This window comes from Triturus cristatus, chromosome 8, assembly GCF_964204655.1.
Source record: "Triturus cristatus chromosome 8, aTriCri1.1, whole genome shotgun sequence".
NCBI lineage: Eukaryota > Metazoa > Chordata > Amphibia > Caudata > Salamandridae > Triturus > Triturus cristatus.
Window position 1 is genome coordinate 753,064,037 of NC_140591.1, and position 20,328 is coordinate 753,084,364.

General features: G+C 44.0%; 1 protein-coding gene across 1 annotated transcript in view; it reads right to left on the bottom strand.

Annotated features, from left to right (window-relative positions):
* Nucleotides 1–17,519, bottom strand: part of ANKRD10 (ankyrin repeat domain 10) — an 86,734-nt gene extending 69,215 nt beyond the window's left edge. Inside the window, exons 1-3 of the mRNA XM_085622180.1 lie at nt 17,134–17,519; nt 9,336–9,488; nt 7,457–7,548 (exon numbers count right to left, since the gene is read on the bottom strand). Coding sequence (XP_085478306.1) covers nt 7,457–7,548; nt 9,336–9,488; nt 17,134–17,346 — 458 coding nt within the window. The 5' untranslated portion in view covers nt 17,347–17,519. The remainder of the gene's footprint in view (nt 1–7,456; nt 7,549–9,335; nt 9,489–17,133) is intronic.
* Between the last annotated feature and the right edge of the window lie 2,809 nt (nt 17,520–20,328).

Genomic DNA, 20,328 nt, shown 5'->3' on the forward strand with positions numbered 1-20,328 from the left:
ATGGCTCCATCACTCTGAATCTATAGATCTCATATTGTGGGTAACCTTCCACTTGGTTAGAGGCCTAGAAACTGCTTCTCAAAGCAGTTTATTACGAAGCATGTGCGATGAGTAACCCATCATGAATCATTGAATACAAGGCAATGCTCATCCTACTAGCCCAGGACAGTTACAATTCTTCACCAGCTCACCTTTGGTGTAATTCTTCTGCAGGTGTAAGAGGGGATGCAGAAGGATTTTGTCAAACTCCTGCAGGCTTAGGAGCAGGACAGTTACTTTAATGGTGACTCAATTTCTACAGAATCCTGGCTTTTTCTTATATCTAAACTGTGAGTTAGATTCCATCCCAGAGGAAAGGCAGAATTTGGCAGACAGACCAGAACCCAAAAGTTTTGACAGGTCCACAAGATTTATAATTGTGTTACTGTCAATATTTTAGTGCGTGCAAAATGTATGGGGGGGGGGGGGTTATTAACTGCTCTGGAGAAAGTCACTGCTGTAGTTTTTGCTTTTTCATTATGTGTGTAGACATTTTTAGGAAGGGAAAGTGACCTACAATACATATTGTCTGTGCACAGTGCATTCAGGTGAAGATCCAACAGGCAACAGCGAAAAGAACAACAGATATGGTTATTTATTGTATGCAGATAAAAATCTTAGGCACACCAGACAGATGTTGTGTAACATCTCTTCGGTCAAGGAGGACAGGAGGTGCTGAAACAAAAGTGCTAGATAAATATTATTATTCAGAAGTCAAAGAAAACGTTTGGAACAAAAGGAGTGAAAATCTGTAGTAAGACCTAGAATCCTTGCTGAAACAAAACTGGACCTTGAGCTTGCTAATGCACCTTGTGCAAATAATGGCAATAAGTGGATGCTACTGGCTCATAATGCTCGTGCACGAGACTAGAAGGCAATGGGCATTTCCCATTTTACTGTAGGCATTCAGATGAGGGAAAGAGGTTTACTGACTTCAGTATTGTTGGAAATGTACTTCTACAGCACACTTCTCTTGGCTCTGGCTGCCAAATGGGTCCTCAGCGAGTGAGAATCTGGTCTCCCATGGCAACCAAGTATTTGGAAAGGGATGTATAACTGGTCAGAACAACAACTGGGTGGATTAAAGCTCTTCAGCAAGGTCTATTTGCAGAGTCCTGCATTTTTCCTTTTTTTATTGGGAACTATTTGTGGTCTTCCTGAAGATAGCCAATAATCTCAAGGTTGTTAGAGGGGATGTTTCAAATGGCAAAGGCATACTCCTCAGGAATCAAGCACTCAATAACAGCATGGGAGCGGAACCCTACCACTGTCAAATATACCAGCAGAAAAGAGGTGCAAAATGTTCAAGAACCAGAACTAGCTGAGATCATTTTGAGGCTAAAAAGACAATGGAACATCTAGGGCTCTTCTTGATCTTTTTTTTCTAAGACTAACAGGAGAGGAAATCAAATAAACTTTTCCATAGAATCAAGCAAAGCCCCTCTTTTACACATCTTAAGACTTCTGAGAATCCAATAGGTTAACTTCTACCATTTTTTTGATCTGCTACGTAGCAAAGAGGTCATACTCCGATGTTCACAGCCCAGGAATAAAGTGTTTGAAATTCCTGCACAAGTTATTTATGTAGGTTGGCAGCTCTGTGGATACACCCCACTTCAAGCCTAAAGCTAGATGGTAGAGTTTGAGGTCAATGGGTTCCACCTTCCTTTCAGATATGTTACTCATCTCTACAATGAGGTGCAGGGACAATAGAAAAGCACAGTCTGTTGCAATAGGTTTCTCGGGGAGTAGGACTGATACATTCCACGAGGGCAGTGGACAATGGTTCTCCATTGTGCCATCAATTGTACTCAGAGGAGTTTAGGTGACCATGGCGTGGCTGTGACAGTAGAAAGACATCTCACTAAAAGGCATTGGTGATGGGGATACCATCTCAGTTTTGGAAGACGAGATAGGTGGACTGGGATGGATCTCCACTAGATGACCAGTTGGATTTCCCTCTGAAATAACTTTCCTTAGACTGAGAGGTGGAAACCTCAAAAAGGTAAACTGCCCCAGGGATTGGGGCAAAACGAAGCACCAACTTCAAGGACTGGAAAGTCTTGGCCTGTTGGAAAGAGGCCCAGGCCCTTGTCAGCTGCAAAGAGATGGGAGTCAGCCATTTGGACAAGACTGTGTTAGACTTTTAATGTTGCAGAACTTTATCCGCAAGAAGGCTGAACAGATCAAAACTGATCAAACAGATTCTTCCAGGGAAAATCAGTAACTATCCTGGACCTCCTGCTTCTAGTCAAAATCGAAAGACTACATACACATTGTTTTCCAGTAATGGAAAGACTGTTCACAGCCCTGGCAGCAGTATAAAAAAAAATACCTTGGACATTAGTTTTGCCCTTCCACTTCCCTTGCTACACAAGGCATAGACTTGTATGCCTTTGGAAATCAAAAGGGAGGTGAGCTGATCAAAAACATACCAGAGCTAGAGTCCACTGTTTACCAAAATGGTAATGGCATTAAATGAATGTACGGAGAAACCATCAATTTAATATACCCTCCGCTTCTGTAACATTTGATCTATTTCTCCTTGTTGTGAAGACAGCAACCAAAAGGAAGAGCAACTAAATGTTTTGGGGAGGAGCCACAAGCTGAGCAAAAGCAAGAATGCCTAAATTACTGGCATAGATGTTTAAACAGGATCTGGTAGAGAAAACGGATAAGTTGGTGAAGCCTCTCAACCATCTTAATGTCTGCAACTCTCTCACCAAGGATACCAAGTCTGCTGAAGCCTCCATAAGATGGTAAAAGAGCAGGCCAGTGCCTAAAATAACATACGTTGGAGCACTTGCAGCAATAAAGACAGCTATCCTTGGCTGTGGATGTACTGTATTAATAGGGAAAGAGGGCTATGTTGGCAAAACCACTGTTTGACTCAACCATCTCTTGCATGTAATGATGGAAGTTAACCTTATTTGAAGTAGCATTTAGACCCCATGAACTAATAAGGACCATTGTCGACTAACCACAATACTAAAGGGGTACTACAGAAATGCTGGAATGAGGAGCCAGGAGTAGAAGTAAGCAAATGTACACCATACATGATTTGCTGAGAGAAAAACACTGCTTACAAATTTTAGAGTCTTGGGCTGAAGCTTGGCGATAGTGAGCTACAGGGATAAAAGGAGAGTTGGAAGGGTGACCTTGGTTTTCTAAGCACCTGTGCTCATACCTGTATTAGTTGGCAAAGCGGAGGAATTTCTTGAGGTGTAGGTCTTCACTCGGACTTGGCAGCCTTCTCCCCACTCACCCCCCACCAGCCACCATCTACATCCAACAGGAATAAGAACACCCGAGGATTAAGACTCAGGAACCGACCTACGTTAGCATCCACAGGAAGGAAGAGACTAGTTCTCCTACCTAGTGCGCACCCCCCCGGCTGCAAAACACAAAAAAAGGAATTCCTTAGTACTAGGGAGGAAGGAGAGATCTAATTTCTGGGCCAACATTCTAACACTGCTGAGTCCAAGAGAGGCATGCTCTCTCCCACAAATGACCAGGGACCACAAGCCCAAATAGGGAGATAAACTAGATACTATGGTGCAACGGAGTCTGAAGAGTAGAGGAGGGGGCCTGTGACAATCTAATCAAGGCGAACAAGCTTTTTGACTCTTCTTTTCAGGCGTTAGTCACCTGGTATGTGTGGGTCACCTCCATGTTAGTGGGAGGGCTTTCATGGTGGGGATTCGTTAAGCCTTTTTATACATTACCTTAATACCGGAAGAGGGGTTCAATACTGCGATGTTCCAGAGCAAATGTACATCCTCTTGCTGCTGCTTATATCACTTAATTGTGTCTTGAAACCACAGGGTTATGGCGCCTTTTGTCAGAGCGGACACCAAGGAAAAATGTAGAGCAGAAGTCATGCAGATGTGCATTTTACATGTATATTTTGCTAATATGAGGTACTTCTGACTGCAGCACTCTTATGATGACCTCAATTATTTAGAGGCAGTCTGTGATCAGTATGAATCCAAACCTTACAACATAATATCGTTCATAGGGGTCACTGCTCTATTCATTCAAAGGGCTTAGCAAAATTTCTAAATATTAAGAAACGGTCAGTACAGACCTCTGCAGAATGAGCACGAATCCTCAAATCCATAGTGTATGAAACACTACTTACAGCTCCTGCATATGGGGATTAAATTGTGATAAGACGCATTTATTAATAAATCTGTGAAAGATATTCACCAGATGAAGTTTGGAGTTGATGCTTCATACCGATAACGAGAACACTAAAGATTGTCCACTGCTCCACTCTCCCTAGTTAAGAGCAGAACATCAAGGATGCAGGATCCTACTAGTCTTTAATCCAAAACAATCACCTGAAAAATCAAGTACGACGACTTTTTCCATGCGCGCATACAGCCATTGAAAGCAAAGTTATGCAAATGGAATTATCTTGACACCAACAGCTGAATTGTCCAACACAGCAGGAAATGCTACATTTAGGTAACCCTGACCTACGTTAACCCTTTTACATGGGATGTGAAACGCTGCTTTGCAAATGCACTTTTCTTGGCGTTTAATGACACCATGCATGGTAACTAACAATAGAGGGGAATTAATAGTTTGTATGGTTTAGGGTACTAAAAAAGTAAACCAAGCAGGATCCCAATTTGGAGAATTGCTGCTAGATGACCAACAGAAACGCATCCACACTTCTAAACTTTAATTTTTTTTTTAATTTTCTGCCACAAGGTTAGAGGATGGCCAATTTTCTGTAGATCAAGTTATTAACTTCTGTAACTGATGAATGGGAAAAGGTTATCATTGTTTTGTGCATAGCAGGACTGAAGAGCGGAGAAGACTTCAGAATAATGGCAACGCTAAAGATAAAAGTAACACATTCAGACGTCAAAGCGAGGTGGATAAGACAGTGGGTTTTAAATGTCTTAGGTGGGATGACCGAGTAGTACGTGTCTACAAGGTGTGGAAGGATGGATTCATAGGTTCGAGGAAAATAAACCACAACACTTAGCATTAGGTTTCTAGACAAAGTGGGTAGACCTCTTACTAGATATCACCGATTTACTGAATAGAATAATCACTAAACCCATACATTTCAGTCCAATAGCAAAATAATATTTCTGAAGTATGGATTGTACCAGCTTTGGCCAATAAAGCTGAGCCTGAACCCTGCCCCCCCCCCCCGTGCCATGCACTACAAGATCCTAGCTGAACGAATTTAACTGTGCACTAAACATCTGCCACAGGATGAGATCTCATCACCACTGGCTTTAGCCGGAAGAAAAATGACTTCAGATCCTAAAGGTACGACACAAAGGTAAAACTGCATTAAACATAAATAACCATCTGAGGAACTTCACAGGTAAAACGAAGCATTTCAAGACCATTAAATAAGTCTAACCAAAGCTGGAACAAGCCAACAAAAGCACCAGCCACAAGGTTGAATGAGAACGTCTAGGAGAAGTCATCCAGATAACTGGGTACTTGATTTCTTCGATAAATATTTCAAACCTGGTTAGAAGAAAAAACCCAAAGATCATAACCTAATTAACCTAATGCAGTACAAGAATAAACCATAGCCCTCTGCGAGTGGAAATAAATTTGTTAACCCCATAGCAAAAACAATGACGACCAAAAGGATTTCATGAACAGTGAATATTTGAAACAGGCTTCAATCTCTAAAGAAAGAACTCAACATGGCCTTTAAGCCAAACACTTAAAGACGGGTGTCTCAATCAAATCAAGCACCACATTTTCAAAGGAAACTTAAAAATGATTACCATCGGCTTGCAAAGGTCAGAAAAATATAGTACAAAGAAAGCAACCCACACACAAATTAAAAATATTCTGCTCTTTTAAGGAAGTCAAAAGACAACTATTAATTTGGTACGAGGGAACAGAATACTTACCCACTAGAAACGTCTTTCAAATGCAGGAAGCTTTCCAAGCAAACCAGTATCAACTGTCTAGACATCTTTTAGCAGACTAATTCCTCTACAAGTCCATGAATTAACTGGTCCCTTTATACCAACAAAGCCACCACTAACTACCTCTGCAGTCGCTTAAAGGTTTGCAGAGGTAGTAAGCCAGAGTGGTCAACTACCACAGACCACAAAAAAAGTAAAACACCAATAAAAGATGAAAAACAAAAGACTCAGCAGAACCATCAATTCAAGCTGCATGCATCTTCACATCTATATACCAATTCCTGCCTATCTGGCACATATCTCCCCAAAAAGCCATTTACTGTAAATTACAATCAGAAACAACAGCCAAAATCGATATGAGTAACTCAAGTGGATGAAAAAAAATAATAAAAAGAAGTGCCGAGAATAATGCTAACATTGTACACTTAATGTACAACATGCACATTATGCCTTTTGACACAAGAGTGAAACCATGAGGGACAATGCATAGGTAGCACCAACCTCACCATATATCCCGTAATCAGTGGATAATGGGTAGATAAAACATTAAAAGCCTTTTGTGGAGTCAGCAATACAAAGAAAAAGACAGTACTGTGCTCATACACAAGAAAAGAAAGTGTGATGCTCATAAGTTCACATGCATCACACCAGAGTAACAGCAGGAATGGCCAGCATCTATGGGTGTAGGATAGCATTCAAAAGCACATGTACTGAACACTATACTTCATTCTACAAAGTGCGGCAGTATCAACGCTGTTTTGACTGGGAAACTTTATGCAGAAACAAAATGCATATGCCTACTGGAAGTAAAAAATAAACCACCATATAATCAAGGATTAATACATTTGGTAGTCAGTAAGAAGATGCTGGGCATGAAGACTGTAAAGACAATACAACTGAGAACAAGAAGCATGGAAGCAGATGGAAAAATAACAGCTTTTTCCCACAACAGTTATTGTGAGTGGGTCAAGGGGAGGTTGGTGGCATGTGAGGCAGCGAGTTGCAGGGGAAGATTGAAGACCAAACGAGAATTGAAAATGTAAGTGCTATTTTGAAGTTGGTTTGCCAAAATGTGGACATTTAGCAGCAATTTGACCAAAAAAAGATCCCCACCCTGCCCCTCCTAAGTGCCACTTAACTGTGCCCAGTCCTCCTTCGACTCCTATCCTGCAAAACAAGGGGCAATTTGGTAAACAGAACCAGACTTCTGAAGTCTTACAGTTACACTACAGTTTTTCATATTTGAGCTAAACACCTTATTTGTTTCTACTACAGTGCACAAATAAATATTTTCTGCTTCTAAAATGTTGCAGCTATCAAATGGAGTCTGCTACACTCCAAAAACTTTCCCGGTAGGAGGGGTGCGAGAGACAGTTGACAAGGACTCTAAAATTATAGAACGTCCCCAGAAATGTCCCAGTTACATTAATCGGGCAGATTCTGCGTAATGTTATTACTGTTCATTTTTATTTCTGTTTGGGTCAATCATAATGGCAACTTACTCGATTTGCGCTCCATGTGTCACAAGAGAACTTATGCATTCCATACTACCAGACCGGGCTGCTTTATGTATAGGCGATTCACCTACATAGTCCTGAAATGACAAACAACAGTTTTTGTCAAGCACAAATCCCACCCCTCCCTCCCCAAAATATACTGTAATAAAGAAATACCCAATAAAAATATAAAATTCCTTACACCACACACACTGAAAGAGTTCCTGAATTCACTAGTTTGACTGTGAATAACAGAAATGGAAGGAGTTAGCCAGAGCTTAAATTAACTTATCTTCCAAGTTTTAGTTCTACATTTGCATGCACGTCTTTTTTCATCCAGTAGACAGCCCTCAACTCGGACTAACCCTTTCAGCACGACAACCTCACATGCACGATAAGCCACATGCCCCAGTCACACTGCAGCGAACATGGCTTTTAATCATCAAAGCACCTTACTGTTAATGGTTTCATTTGGTTTTTAAAACTATTCTGGCCAGGAGACACCGCCGAACTGTGAATCTGTCATTTAAATGTATTATGACAACAGTGCTTTTCACCTGTTGGATTAGCCTCAACAAGTATAGAAACCAATGGAAATGCGTGATAAGTCCATAGCTCATCTCTAATCAGGAGTTTTCAAAGCACCCAGTCTGCTACTCGTTCCTCGACAGGCTCCACAGTAAATGAAAGTTACATGGACTGGGAAAAGACCTGGATGTTTAGTATAACTAACACAAATTAATCCCACCACCATACACAAGACCCAGGTAATCAACCTGGCACTGCTACCATTAACCAAGTATTGCAATTATTTAAAATCAATCATGTAATAACCAACCACTTCTTGCACCAAAGGAAAACTGGAAATTCCCAGTCCGACAGAAAAGACTTTAATTATCCGGTCACATCATACAATAAATCTAACAATATGCACCATTAACAGTAAAAGCAAACCTAACTACAATCTTCACATAGAGATTATGGTAGAAGAGAATTACATATATCATGTCTGGTACCGTTCGAGGACAATGTCAGGCAACATTTTACTGTGTCTGATATCTACACCTAAAGGTTTTAAAATGGAAAGAATTCCCTTAAAATTGAGTATACTGAAGCAGATCAACTAAAGACTACTACATTAAAATGGAGTATGTAAAAAGGACTAACAGAACTAGTTAGTTAAAAGTAATCTCTGACCACTGCAATAATCACGAGGAGCAGACCTGGCCATAAATCAAGGTTTTTATTTTCATCTGACTTCATCTCCTGCGTGGCTCTAGTATAAAGGGCCTTTGAGTACAGTTTACCCACAATGTTCAACTAGAACATCATTTTCATCCACCAAGCATAGGAATGTAGTAATGCCCACCATAAAGCCAAATCGTTTCCTCTTATACCAACACAGACGTGACTGGACAAGGTCTTCACAGCAGGAAGTAGCATTCTGCCCTTCTAAACATAGCCGTACAAATGACCTGTATGTAGTACTGCACTGCCATGAACTTCCAGGTTATATGGGTTTAAGCCAGACTTTAAATTCCTTGTAACCTTTTATGAGCCGGGCTTTTAATACACTCCAGATTGTGTATTAGAACAGGTATCCCACTTTCAGCATGTGTACACCTCATTGGTGCAAAGCCACACTCCACAAATAAATCTATATTTTTTCTAACAAACGTAAAAAAAATTAGCTTAATTGGATGGGACTAAACTATTTTTAAAACACCGTCACCAAGCATAACCTGAAGACATTTAATACTCTATGGGTGCTTTGCAGCACGTTTGGGATTTACTACCAGTATTTCTGGATGAAGACTTCATGCGTTCGAAATCCAATCACGGCCAGCACATGTAACTGTGCCTCAGAAATAGGCATGCATTTTACCTGTATATTAACATTAGAGCCTGATTGAATCAACCAGATCAGGCATTGGGGGTGTCCTCCAAAAGCTGCAATGTGGACAGGAGTCTGAGCAAATCGTGTTGTACTGGTGTTGACACTGGATCCAGCTCTTACCAACTGCATTAAACACTCCAACTTCAAAATGCAAAACAGAGAAACAAATTAGAGAATGGAAAAAACACCATTCAAAACGTTTTACAGTATGGTCGCAAACCCCATTCTCTGCACCCTTTCATGAGAAGAACATGATAAAGAAATCGTACTAGACTTGAGCCACAAAATGCTCCTCAGTGCATGAAACTACTGAGAATGGTCGAAGCCAGCCACCTCCTTTGTACCATGTAATGTGAGACTGCCTGGAAACTGCAGGGGTAGGGCAGGCAGATCTAGGCACAGGAATCATTAATGTATGAGGCATACAAGACTCGCAAGCAACCCATCAAATGGCCTTTGACCTTAAAAAGAAACAAGCACTGACAAAGCCAATAAGTCTCGCTTATGCAAGAGCTATTTGCTTTGCCAGTGTGTTTTAGCCATACTGTACACCAGCGTAGCTGCTGTTCAGCATAGCTAAAACTTAGTGGCGCAGAGAGCCGCGTGGAGTGTTGTAGAGTAGAATGGCAAAGGTGGGAGAAGAAGGTTGTAGAGTGAAGTGGCAGAGAATGTTGTGTATTGGAGTGACATAGTGTGGAGTTGCGCACAGTGGCATACAGTGGAATGGCAGAGTGGACTGTCGTAGAGTGCATTGGCGTAGCATGTTGCAGAGTATAGTGGCGTAGAGTGCAGTGGCATTAAATCCGCAGTGTACAATGCAGGGTTGTAGAATGTAGTGGCGTAGATTAGTGTACTGCATAGTAGAGTGGAGTGACGCAGAGTAGAAGGAAGCAGAGTGAAAAGGCATAGAGTGGGACAATGTAGTGGCGTAGAGTTGAGTGATGCAGAGGGCAGTGGCGCAGAGTACAGTGGAGTAGCATAGAGGGAAGAGTTGAGTGGCATAGAGTGCAGTGGCACTGAATTCAGCAATGTACAGTGCAGCGTCGTAGAATGCAGTGGCGTAGATGAGTGGTGCATGGTGGAGTTCAGGTGCAAAAGAAACAATTGATGGACAGAATGCTGGACAATGCAAACATTCACCCCCAGTCACAAGGATCTGGTTTAAATCCATCATTCTTTTGCTCACCACCCCAGATTGGACCCAGACATATGCAAATCAGTCTTGACCCTGTTCCTTGTGGAACAGTCCAGCCTGAACTGCCAATCCAGGTCCTCCCTGTACCGGAAACAAGCATCCTGGGACCGTTTTCAGGGCATCACCATTCATCAGCCAGGCTAGCTTGAATCCAGTGGTGTAGTGAGCACGGGGACCCACGTCTGGGCATGCCCTTCCCACTTAGGGCAATATATACAAAAGAAACAGTTGATGGACGGAATGCTGGACAATGCAAACATTGGATTTAGGCCCATTGTACTGGGCTGAATGTAAGACATTGTTCTGCATTCTGTCCATCAATTCTTCTTTTTCCATTTGTCACCCCGAGTGGGACGGGTATGCCCAGACGCAAGTCCTGTGCTCTCCATACCACTGGAGTCAACCTATCCTGGCTGATGAGGGGTGAAACCCTGAAACCGGTTCTAGGATGCTTGTTTCCAGTTCAGGAGGACATGGCCTGGCCGTTCATGCTGGACTGTTCCTATTGGGCGCAGGGCCAAGACTGATTTGCATTTGGCTGGGTTCAAACTGGAATGGCACGGTGAGCAAAAAAAAACTATGCATTTAGGCCCAGATCTTTGTACAGGGGTGAATGTATGACATTGTTCTGCATTCTGTCTAACAATTCTTGTTTTTGCATTGGTAGAGTGCAGGGGCGAGGAGTGATGCAAAGCACTGTGGCACGTTGTAAAGTGGAGTGGTGCAGAAAAGATGCAGTGGTGTGGAGTGCTGCGGATAGAGTAGAGTGGAGTATTCACTGTGTGGTAACACATTGCCATTACAGACTACACATTTTCAACTGAAATGACCATTACATTTGCGCACACATACAGTTTTAGTAATAAACTAATTTTGATCTATTCTGAGATACTTACAGTTCATTTAAAAACAGTCGTGTGCTGAAAAACTACTCCTTGCTACCCCCAGTATCCAGCAAGATGGTCACATAAATCCTCACTTTGAAGTCAGAGAAAGAAAAGTAAACAAGAGCCCTAGGAAGACAACGCCTGAGATTTGGCCTCGGTCTTTGAATGCACAGCAAATGTGACGAGATTTATAGACCTGTTTACAGAAAGGGAGAACTCGGAAGGATACTGTAGATAAGGTAACAAGAGGGTACAAACTCAAGCTGGACAGCCTAAAACAAAGCCGCCAATGGAAAGCTAAAAACGTGAGCTACAAACCACAAAGCCAATGGCAAGAACCAGGCAGAATGCATTCCTAGGTCAGCTTTCTGAATGTCTCCAAAATGTATTTAGCAAACCAAACAGTTGCGCAGTCTGGTAGGTTGCGACCTAAAAATGTGGACTCCAATGGAGGACTGAAATTTAAGCACAGCCAGATTACACAACACGTTTACAATATTCTACTGGAACCAGATAAAGTTAGTTCAAAAATATTGCATTTTTGTAACACGTACATTTCAATCACAATAAAGCTGAAAAAGGGATGTTGCTTGATCAGCATTTGCAATATTGGGATGATTCATAACAAAAGACAGACTGTGATAAAGTGCCTCTTGACATGGCTACCCCCACTTTTTTGCCTGGAAATTATGTGGTTTCGAATGAAAGTGTCCAGGGTCCCAACGAAGTTCCCTGTGCCAGTGCTCCTCCCCTAAAACTGCACCATAATTGACACCACTTCAGATCCCCATGCAAGTCCCTAGTAAATGGTACCCCCCCCCCCCAGCGCCTTGAGACCCTAACGGGTATGTAGTGAGCTTTACAAATGCTATGACTGATTGATTACCTTGGTACCTAGGGCATTGGGACTGAAGAGGGTCCTCTAGGCTTCCCTCCCCAGAGCCACGTTAACTGCAGCCTGCATGCCTTGGTGCAGACGAAAACGACAAAGTCGACATGGAACACTGCCTGTGTGCCATGTCAAGGAAGCACTGCCTAAAGTATAGGTAAGTCACCTCTCTAGCAGGCCTTACAAGCCCTAAGGCAGGATGCACTATATCCCAGGTGTGGGCATATCTGCATGAGCAGATATGCCCTTACAATATCAAGAACGGACTTAAATATTATAAGTGCCAGGGAAGCCGTAGAGAGTACATGGGCTGGAAACTCGACAACGCTAGTTCCCGAGCACTTTGATGGCTTAACTAATCTCAGGATTGTTTGGTACCCAAGACTCCTCTTAATAAACCCACACTGACGCCTGTGTTGGATTTATTAACACATGTACCCACAGGGCACCTCAGTGGTGCCCCCTGAAAACCTACCAACTCTAGTGTAGTCTTTGACTGGCTTTAGGAAGCCTTCCACCAAAAGTCATGTTTCTGGACCCCTGGGTAGAGAGCCACTGCTCTCTGAGGACAGAAGCAAAACCCATCCTAGTAGAGGGGGGGGGGAGGGGGGGTTGGGGGTGTCACACCTTCTCCCTCAGGATTAGCATAGTGCTCGAGAGGGAAGCTTCAAAGGCCTTTCTGCCTTTGCAATGCAACCCCAGCTTCTGTTGCTAGCAGATGTTAGCCCCCAGTTCAAACTTCCACTCTTTGAGGGAGAACAGACGGGAAAAAACTTCATGAGAAAAAGAGGTGTGCCCCCCCTTCGCAAACTCCACCCCGCGGGTGCTGGAGAAGTAAAGAACATTTTCCAGTGCTCACCATCTTAAAGATGATGAGACGTATCCAATCGGGACTAGGGCTATGCCTCCCTCCCAAAGGAAGGTGGGAAAATAGTAGGTGTACACACCCCAAGTAATGAACCCATTGGTCCCTCTACCTGTCACTCTCCCGTTACACCCCTAAATCTAGTGTTTAGGTGGCACCCCTGACCCTGAAATCAGATTCCTGATGACCTGCAAAGCCAGACACCGAAGAGATGCACAAAAAAGAATGAAGAAGGACCAGTGACTGACTCTACGCCAGCCCTGCCGGCCTGTCTGCTGCTATTCGCCCTTATTACAAAAGTGGACTTGTCCTGCAGGCCCAGCGACCTCCAAAACCCTGGGAGGACTGCCTGCCTTCAACAAAGACTCAATCTCTTTGGACAACTGACCAGTCCAGAAGAAACAAACTCTAAATAAAAATTAACTCTGCCCTGAGGATCCGCAAAGCCACCTCTGCATCCACCTCTGCACCAAACGCCCAATACCTGTGCCTAATCGGTCCTGCGAAGGTTCCCCAGCGATTCAGAGCCAGATTCCACCATGGGCTGAGTCCTTCCGGACTCCAGCTAGACGCCTACAGTCTCAATACGAAGACTCCCCTGACCACGACCTGCCCGGTAAGCTGTTACTGATGCCAAATGACAACCATGCACCCGTAGCCCCTGGGCTTTGGGGAGCTTGACCAATGGTGCCTCTACGTCCCCTAGCATCAAAACTTACCGGGGCAGCTCTGGCTTTCCTTCGACCACCCTCCTGACCTGACCCGACCCTGCAGCCTTTCTCCAAAACCGATCTCCATTGATTTACACTGGTCGCCCGACGCTGTGTTAGCACTCTGCACCCAGCTGCCCTTATGCTGCTGAGGGTGTAACTTTGGTGGTGCCTCCCCCCGTGCTTACCTTAACTCTAGGATATCAACCCCAGATACCACTTTACTCACTCGTGAGCAGTGCATCTTCAAACACGACCATTCTTCCATTGGTCAACATTGGCCTCCCATGTGCCGCTGGTGGCGCAGTCTTGGTACTAATTTGAACCTGGACTAGTGTTGACCTGAACCCCCCCCCCCCCCCCCCAAGACTGGATCTGTAAGTTGTGCGCTTATCTTCAAAAAATCCAGTCTTGTTTTCTTCCCATAGGTTAACATTAAGGGAGAGGATGTAGCGTAACGGCTAGGTCGGTCAATCTCAAATCTGGTTCAAGTCTCTGCAATGACGCTCAAAATCCTGTGATTCTGGGCAAATCACATAATCTCCCCATGACTAACAAAAATAAAGGTGTTTTCATGTAAGCAACTGGTAATCATGTAAAGCGATCTGATATCAGATTCCTTTGGGTCAAGTTTGCGCTATACAAAACTATGCGGGGGGAAAAAACATGGCTGATCTGAAAAATTGCAGTAAGTGTCTAATTTTTTTTAAAGTGAAAAGTATTCTTGAAAAACGTAAAAACGTTTGGAGGGGGGGGGGGGGGGGGGGGCGAGTTTTATATAGCACGAACTAGACCCTAAGGTATCAGAACACTTTACATGAGCACCAGTTGTGTCACAGACGAACACATTCATTGTTTTTTTAGGCACCTTGGTCGTAAAATAAACCTTGAAAGAAGCTTTTTTTTTTTAACAAACTTTATTGATGACTGTAGCAAATTTGAAATGTATCAGTCAGTCAACAGTGACAGTCTTTTACTTTTATATGAATAACATTACAGAACCTTGAAAGAAGCTTATTGTGAAAAAAAATTGTGTGATCTCTTTTTTGAGTCATGTCTCATTTATTGGTCACTGTGTGCATAACAAATATCTTACACTCCTCTGCGTTAGGCCTACGGCTGCTCGACCACACTACCACAAATAGAAGACTTTGGATTTACATTGAGCCCTGTGCAGTTTTGGGGGAATCTCTGGACCCTCTATACGAGATAACCACTTAGTGGTATATCACAAAGTGCCAGCTTCCTACATGGCCCCTTGATTGAAAAGCTTGGAGATAGTTTGTCGCCCTCAGACTACATTGTCGCCCTCAGACTACATTTAGGCTGTCTTAATGCTTAGTCCAAACGAATTAAAAAATACATATATACAGTGGGCTGTAAATAATAGTTTACTTTACACTACTACAGCTCATTTTCTTTGCTCCAGTTACAAGTTGGCCTGAGTCCAATATCTAGTGAAGACGATACTTGGCTTAAAATCAGGAACTGATGCAGCTAAGCAGTCCAGTGGGAGCTACGTGACTAAGAGGAAGGCTTGGCTTCTGGAAAACATCACACAGTGTCACTATTTATACTCCAATAAATAATGTACCAAGTATGCATAAAGAAAAACCATCTGTGCAGTAAGCAGCTGGGAACCAAGGGCGCTGAGCACTGGGAAAAATACCGACTAAGACGGGTGACACAAGTAGGGACAGTGCCAAAACGAATGTACTCAAAAACAAAACCAGTGGACAGCCTGGAAAGAAAGCAGCTCGGTAAATTTACATTAACTTTGTTTCGGCCTAGTTAAAAGTGACACTAAATTGTTACTTGCGCTACAAGCCAATTTCCCCTCTGTTCATTTCGACTAGATCTGTGTAAAGGTAGAGCTTTCAAACCTAAAAAGTGACCAAAGAACTTCTGGGTTTTGTTTACACAGATTATTAAATTGAAGGATGTTATATTACGCCACGAGTATTTATTTGTGTAGTAACTGGTACCGTGTGTGTGTCATTGTAGCGCTTACAAAGTCTGGGCATCTTTCCTGCTCGGCTCTGAATACTGTATCAAAGAGATTTGACTATAGTTTTCAAGGCAGAATGCATTGATGCGTTGGGCCACGTGAAAAAAATAAACAAAAGACACCCCCAACAAAAACAAGCTCGATACAACAATTCACGAGATTCTAGAACAGCGGCAGCTATGCGAAGGAGTACAAATAATTATTTGTCTCAGAGGGAGTTATTCTGCAGGCCTAATTGCCCAAACATCATCCAAAAATCACTGGTTTACAAAAAGTGTCTATTTCCTATTCTTTAAGGCATAACCGTGTATACAGTGTAGTGAGTTTTCATCATGAAATATAGATTCCCTCACAAGGAACGTCAGAATGAGCATTCAGCAAGAAGCTCAAGTTCTTTACGAGCATATATATCTTCTTGTCATTTTGTCAAAATGGGAGACTTCCGAATGTCACCAGTTTAACCCGAGGTAAATGGCAAGCACCTCACCTAACACGCGAGGAAATATTTCACAAACCAATCATAAATGTTTTGGCGTTCAGGTCCTTAAACTAAATCTGAAATGAAAACGGATGCTAAGATTTCAACAAAGTCTTATTTTGAAAAATACCGGAAGCAACAGTTAAATCGCTAAGAAGAGACGTCTTAACAGGGTTAAAAATCTGATACAGTTCATAAAATAACTCGTTTTCGTGACTCCACGAACGAGGATAACTCGCAATCGGCACTTACACCGCGTACAACTAATTAGAAGTTACTGTGGAAGAACAGCAGTTTGTAGGATACGCCTTGCTTTGGCGAATGAAGGTGCCATATCTCACCCGAAAGGAGATAGAATATATATATTTTTTTTTAAAACATTCAAGGCGGGAGAAGAGGTAGGCGAAAACCACTGGCAAACTCTAGCCGGCAACATCTGCCCGCGAAAAATGAATGTTTTAGCTGTGGAAAACTCCGCCCCCCCCCCCCCCCCGTTCAAACAATGGTGCAGCCCATCCCACCCATGCACAGAAAGATACGTAAGGAACGTTCCATTGGAGCGAGAAGAGGGGAGGAATTCAAACTGAGGTGATGGACCATTAAACCAAATACCCTAACAAACTATTATACGTGCGTGATGGGTCCTTTCCAGAGAAGGGGTTACACCCCACCAAACCCAATGGTCCAGGTGACGGCAGTACTTTCACTCGCTGCGCGCCACGATAAAGAAGAAACGCGGCCCTTTGCACTGTACCTTGCCGAAATGCGCGGCCCAGTGAATCGGGGTCCAGCCGTAGAAGGAGTCCTCCGCGGCCAGGTCGACGGCGCCATCGGGTGCGCGCGGCGGCTGCAATAGGGAGCACAACTCGCGGAGGTCCCCGTCCCTGCAGGCGCGGTGTAGCGGGAATCGGCTGCTCAGCACTTCCTCACTGGAAAAGCCGGCGTCGAAGCAGAGCTGGCCCGACATAGCGAGCAAGGCCCGTAGGTTTTGGTAGCAGGTGGTGAAGGGTGCTGTGAGACGTTATTTTCTTCTCTACCCTCCAGCGGTAACCAGCACCGTCTTCTCCGACAGCAGGGACAAAGAAAATGATAGGCCAGACCTCCTTGCCCGCATACACAAGACGCTCCGCCTCCTCCTGGCAGTCAGTTAAACAAAGCCCAGAGGAAGAAGGCAAAGCACGGCCTGGAACTAAGAGAAAGGCGTACCTCTGCCCTTCTGTCATGCAACTCGCGCTCAACCTTTTACCTTAACTCCACTACCTCTGTCGAATTCGGGTGGGTCCGACCAGCTAAGTAGAAAAAGAAAAACGCACGAGATGAATAAAATAAAAACAAATCAGGAAGTGACCTCCCGGCATTTCACTACAGTGAGATAAGATCATAAGACACTCAGTAGAAGTGACGCTTGCAGGGATTTTTTTGTACGCGTTAAGGAAAATATTTTTCAGTTCCAAGCTCCTTTGCATACACCAAGCTCATCTTTTCTACTAAACAATCACATGCTCTGAGCTCAAAAATATAACGAATGGTCTTCCGCTTTTTTATTGCTAACTGATATACCTGCACCGTGTGTTTACCTTTACCCCCGCATTTTATGAATTACATTGCTTTTTTGGGTTCTCTGCATGGCTTCCTCTCAGAGGATGTATGGTGCTACCGTGCATACAGTATTCTATACATTCTGATTTTCATTTTAGGTCCAGGAAGGGGAAATGAGAAAAGTAAGCAAATAAAATGTAAATCACAGTCTTTATTCTCGAAAATCAATAAATAAAGGGCGCAAATCGTGAACTGATGTATATTAAGACAAGTAACATCTGGAGGGAGCAGAGAAGCACGTGAGTAAAGTTAGGACACCCGCAGCAACCACTGCACACCTGGCCTCACTACTTACAATGTCATGTAAGCTCTTTCTGTTTGTATTATAAATAACATATAAGTATGTTGCTTACTGTGAAGTTAAGTACCATGGGCCCGATTTATATGTTGGTGGATGCGTGAAGATCGTCAAATATCAACGGGACGCCAGTCCGCTGTCGGAGCTGTACTCCCACCCAGTGGTGGCTGGTGACAATTGAAAGTGGTGGGCGTAAAACAATTCTGGTACTGCACTGCGGTGAGCGAGCGTGCCCAAACCACCTACGGGGGTTCAGGGGGGTTGTCCCCAGGGAACAAGTCCTAAAAAAAGAAGTGGGGGGACGCTGTCACCGGAAGTGACGTCACAACAGGAATCTCATGAAAAGAAGTGGGGGGGGCGCTGTCACCGGAAGTGACGTCACAACAGGAATCTCATGAGTATTCATATGCCTTTAGATGACGGGGCATTTCACAGCACTGCTACCCCTATTCTGTTCCTCGATGTCCTTTGCAATCCCCCCTCCCCCCACTCCCCCCAGGGGGTGCCCCAGTTGCACAACGAAGTGCTCAAAAGTGCACAAGATACAGAAGGACACACATTCCAAGCGTTAACCGCCAACGCCTGCTCGCTCCGCCTCCCAATCACTCCAGCCTGCACACACCACCGGTGCCTCTTAAAGTCTCCAATTACAAATATTAGCATATCTTTGGTAATTTACGGGAAACTTCCCTCCCACCCGGGCTCTCTTCTCACACAATGCTGTCCAGCTTTTGGGCAGGGGGGACGGCGTCCACCCGGAAAAACCTGGTAAAATAAGTGGGGGGACGCCGTCCACCCGCGTGGTACCCCGACTCGAGCCCTGGTTGTCCCCCAATAAAATTTTGAAAAAAGAGTGGGCAAATGGTGCATTTCAAGCAAATATGTGAGGTCTACTCGCCTTGTAAAGTCCACCGGGTATGAACATTTTGCCAGGGATTCATTTGGTTCCCAGTCTGGCCCATTATAAAGTAATACATTTGTGACATCTACCCCACAAAAGGGATCTTTCGTGGATGGAAAATGCCAGTCACTCCTTTCCGTGGTACTGGCTGGAGGTGGGAATATACTTTTGTTTAGACATGGCTTAGTGGAGTCCAGGCCCTTTCAGGCACACACTGAGTACTCTCATCAGGGTGAGCTCACCCACAGTGTCACCTGGGCAAAGAGGAACAAAGCCACAACGGATGAGGGACACATGCTGCGGGAGTGGGGGAGGAGGGTGACTCACCTGGACCAGCCCTGGCTGCTGAAAGGACTTCAGTCCCCAGTGCTCTGTAGCGACTGTAGAATAATATCAGACACGTTGGCGCTCTGAAACAATGGCTTCCTAGGAACCGCCTTCTTATATAGGAGTGACGTGTGCCCGCCTGCCTCTGCCTGGACTTGAGTGCTGTCTGAGACTGCGGAAAGATGTGTTTTATGTGTTTTCCACAGGCTGCCTCTTATAAAGCAGCAGACAACCTCTGTCGCAACCTGCAGCATGAAAAGAAGTGAGCGCAGGTTCCGACCACCCAGACACCCTCTATTCTGCCATTGTCCAACTCCTGTCATCCACACAGAGCACCCCATCTTTATGGGACTACAAGCGCCACTATCAGCAAGCCAAATGTGGGCCACAGATCGTAGGTACCCCTGTGTTTTACAGCTCACCAGTACCCCCACAGACTAACAGAGTGCCCCCCTGCAGGATACGGCTTATGTCTGAACCTGCAATGTGCATGTGTTATCACACTGTATGCAGTCCAATACCGGGTGTGTCCTGCATTGTAGTAAAACCTGAACATTAATAAATAATTAAACACAACCTATTGAACCTGAGCATCCACACAACGAATCCATTTAGTGCTTAACAGCATTTCAGCGCTGTGACCTACGAGAGGCACTAGAGAAGTACAAGAGTGATAAACAGATGCCCAATAAATTGCACAGAGACAGAGGCAGCATGCCAGAGTCGAAAACGTGTGCACAAGATTTCAGAAGGATTTAATCTGCGCATACCCACTGTGTGCTCCTCGATTTATAGTTGGTGCGAACAGAAGACGAGCTATTGGT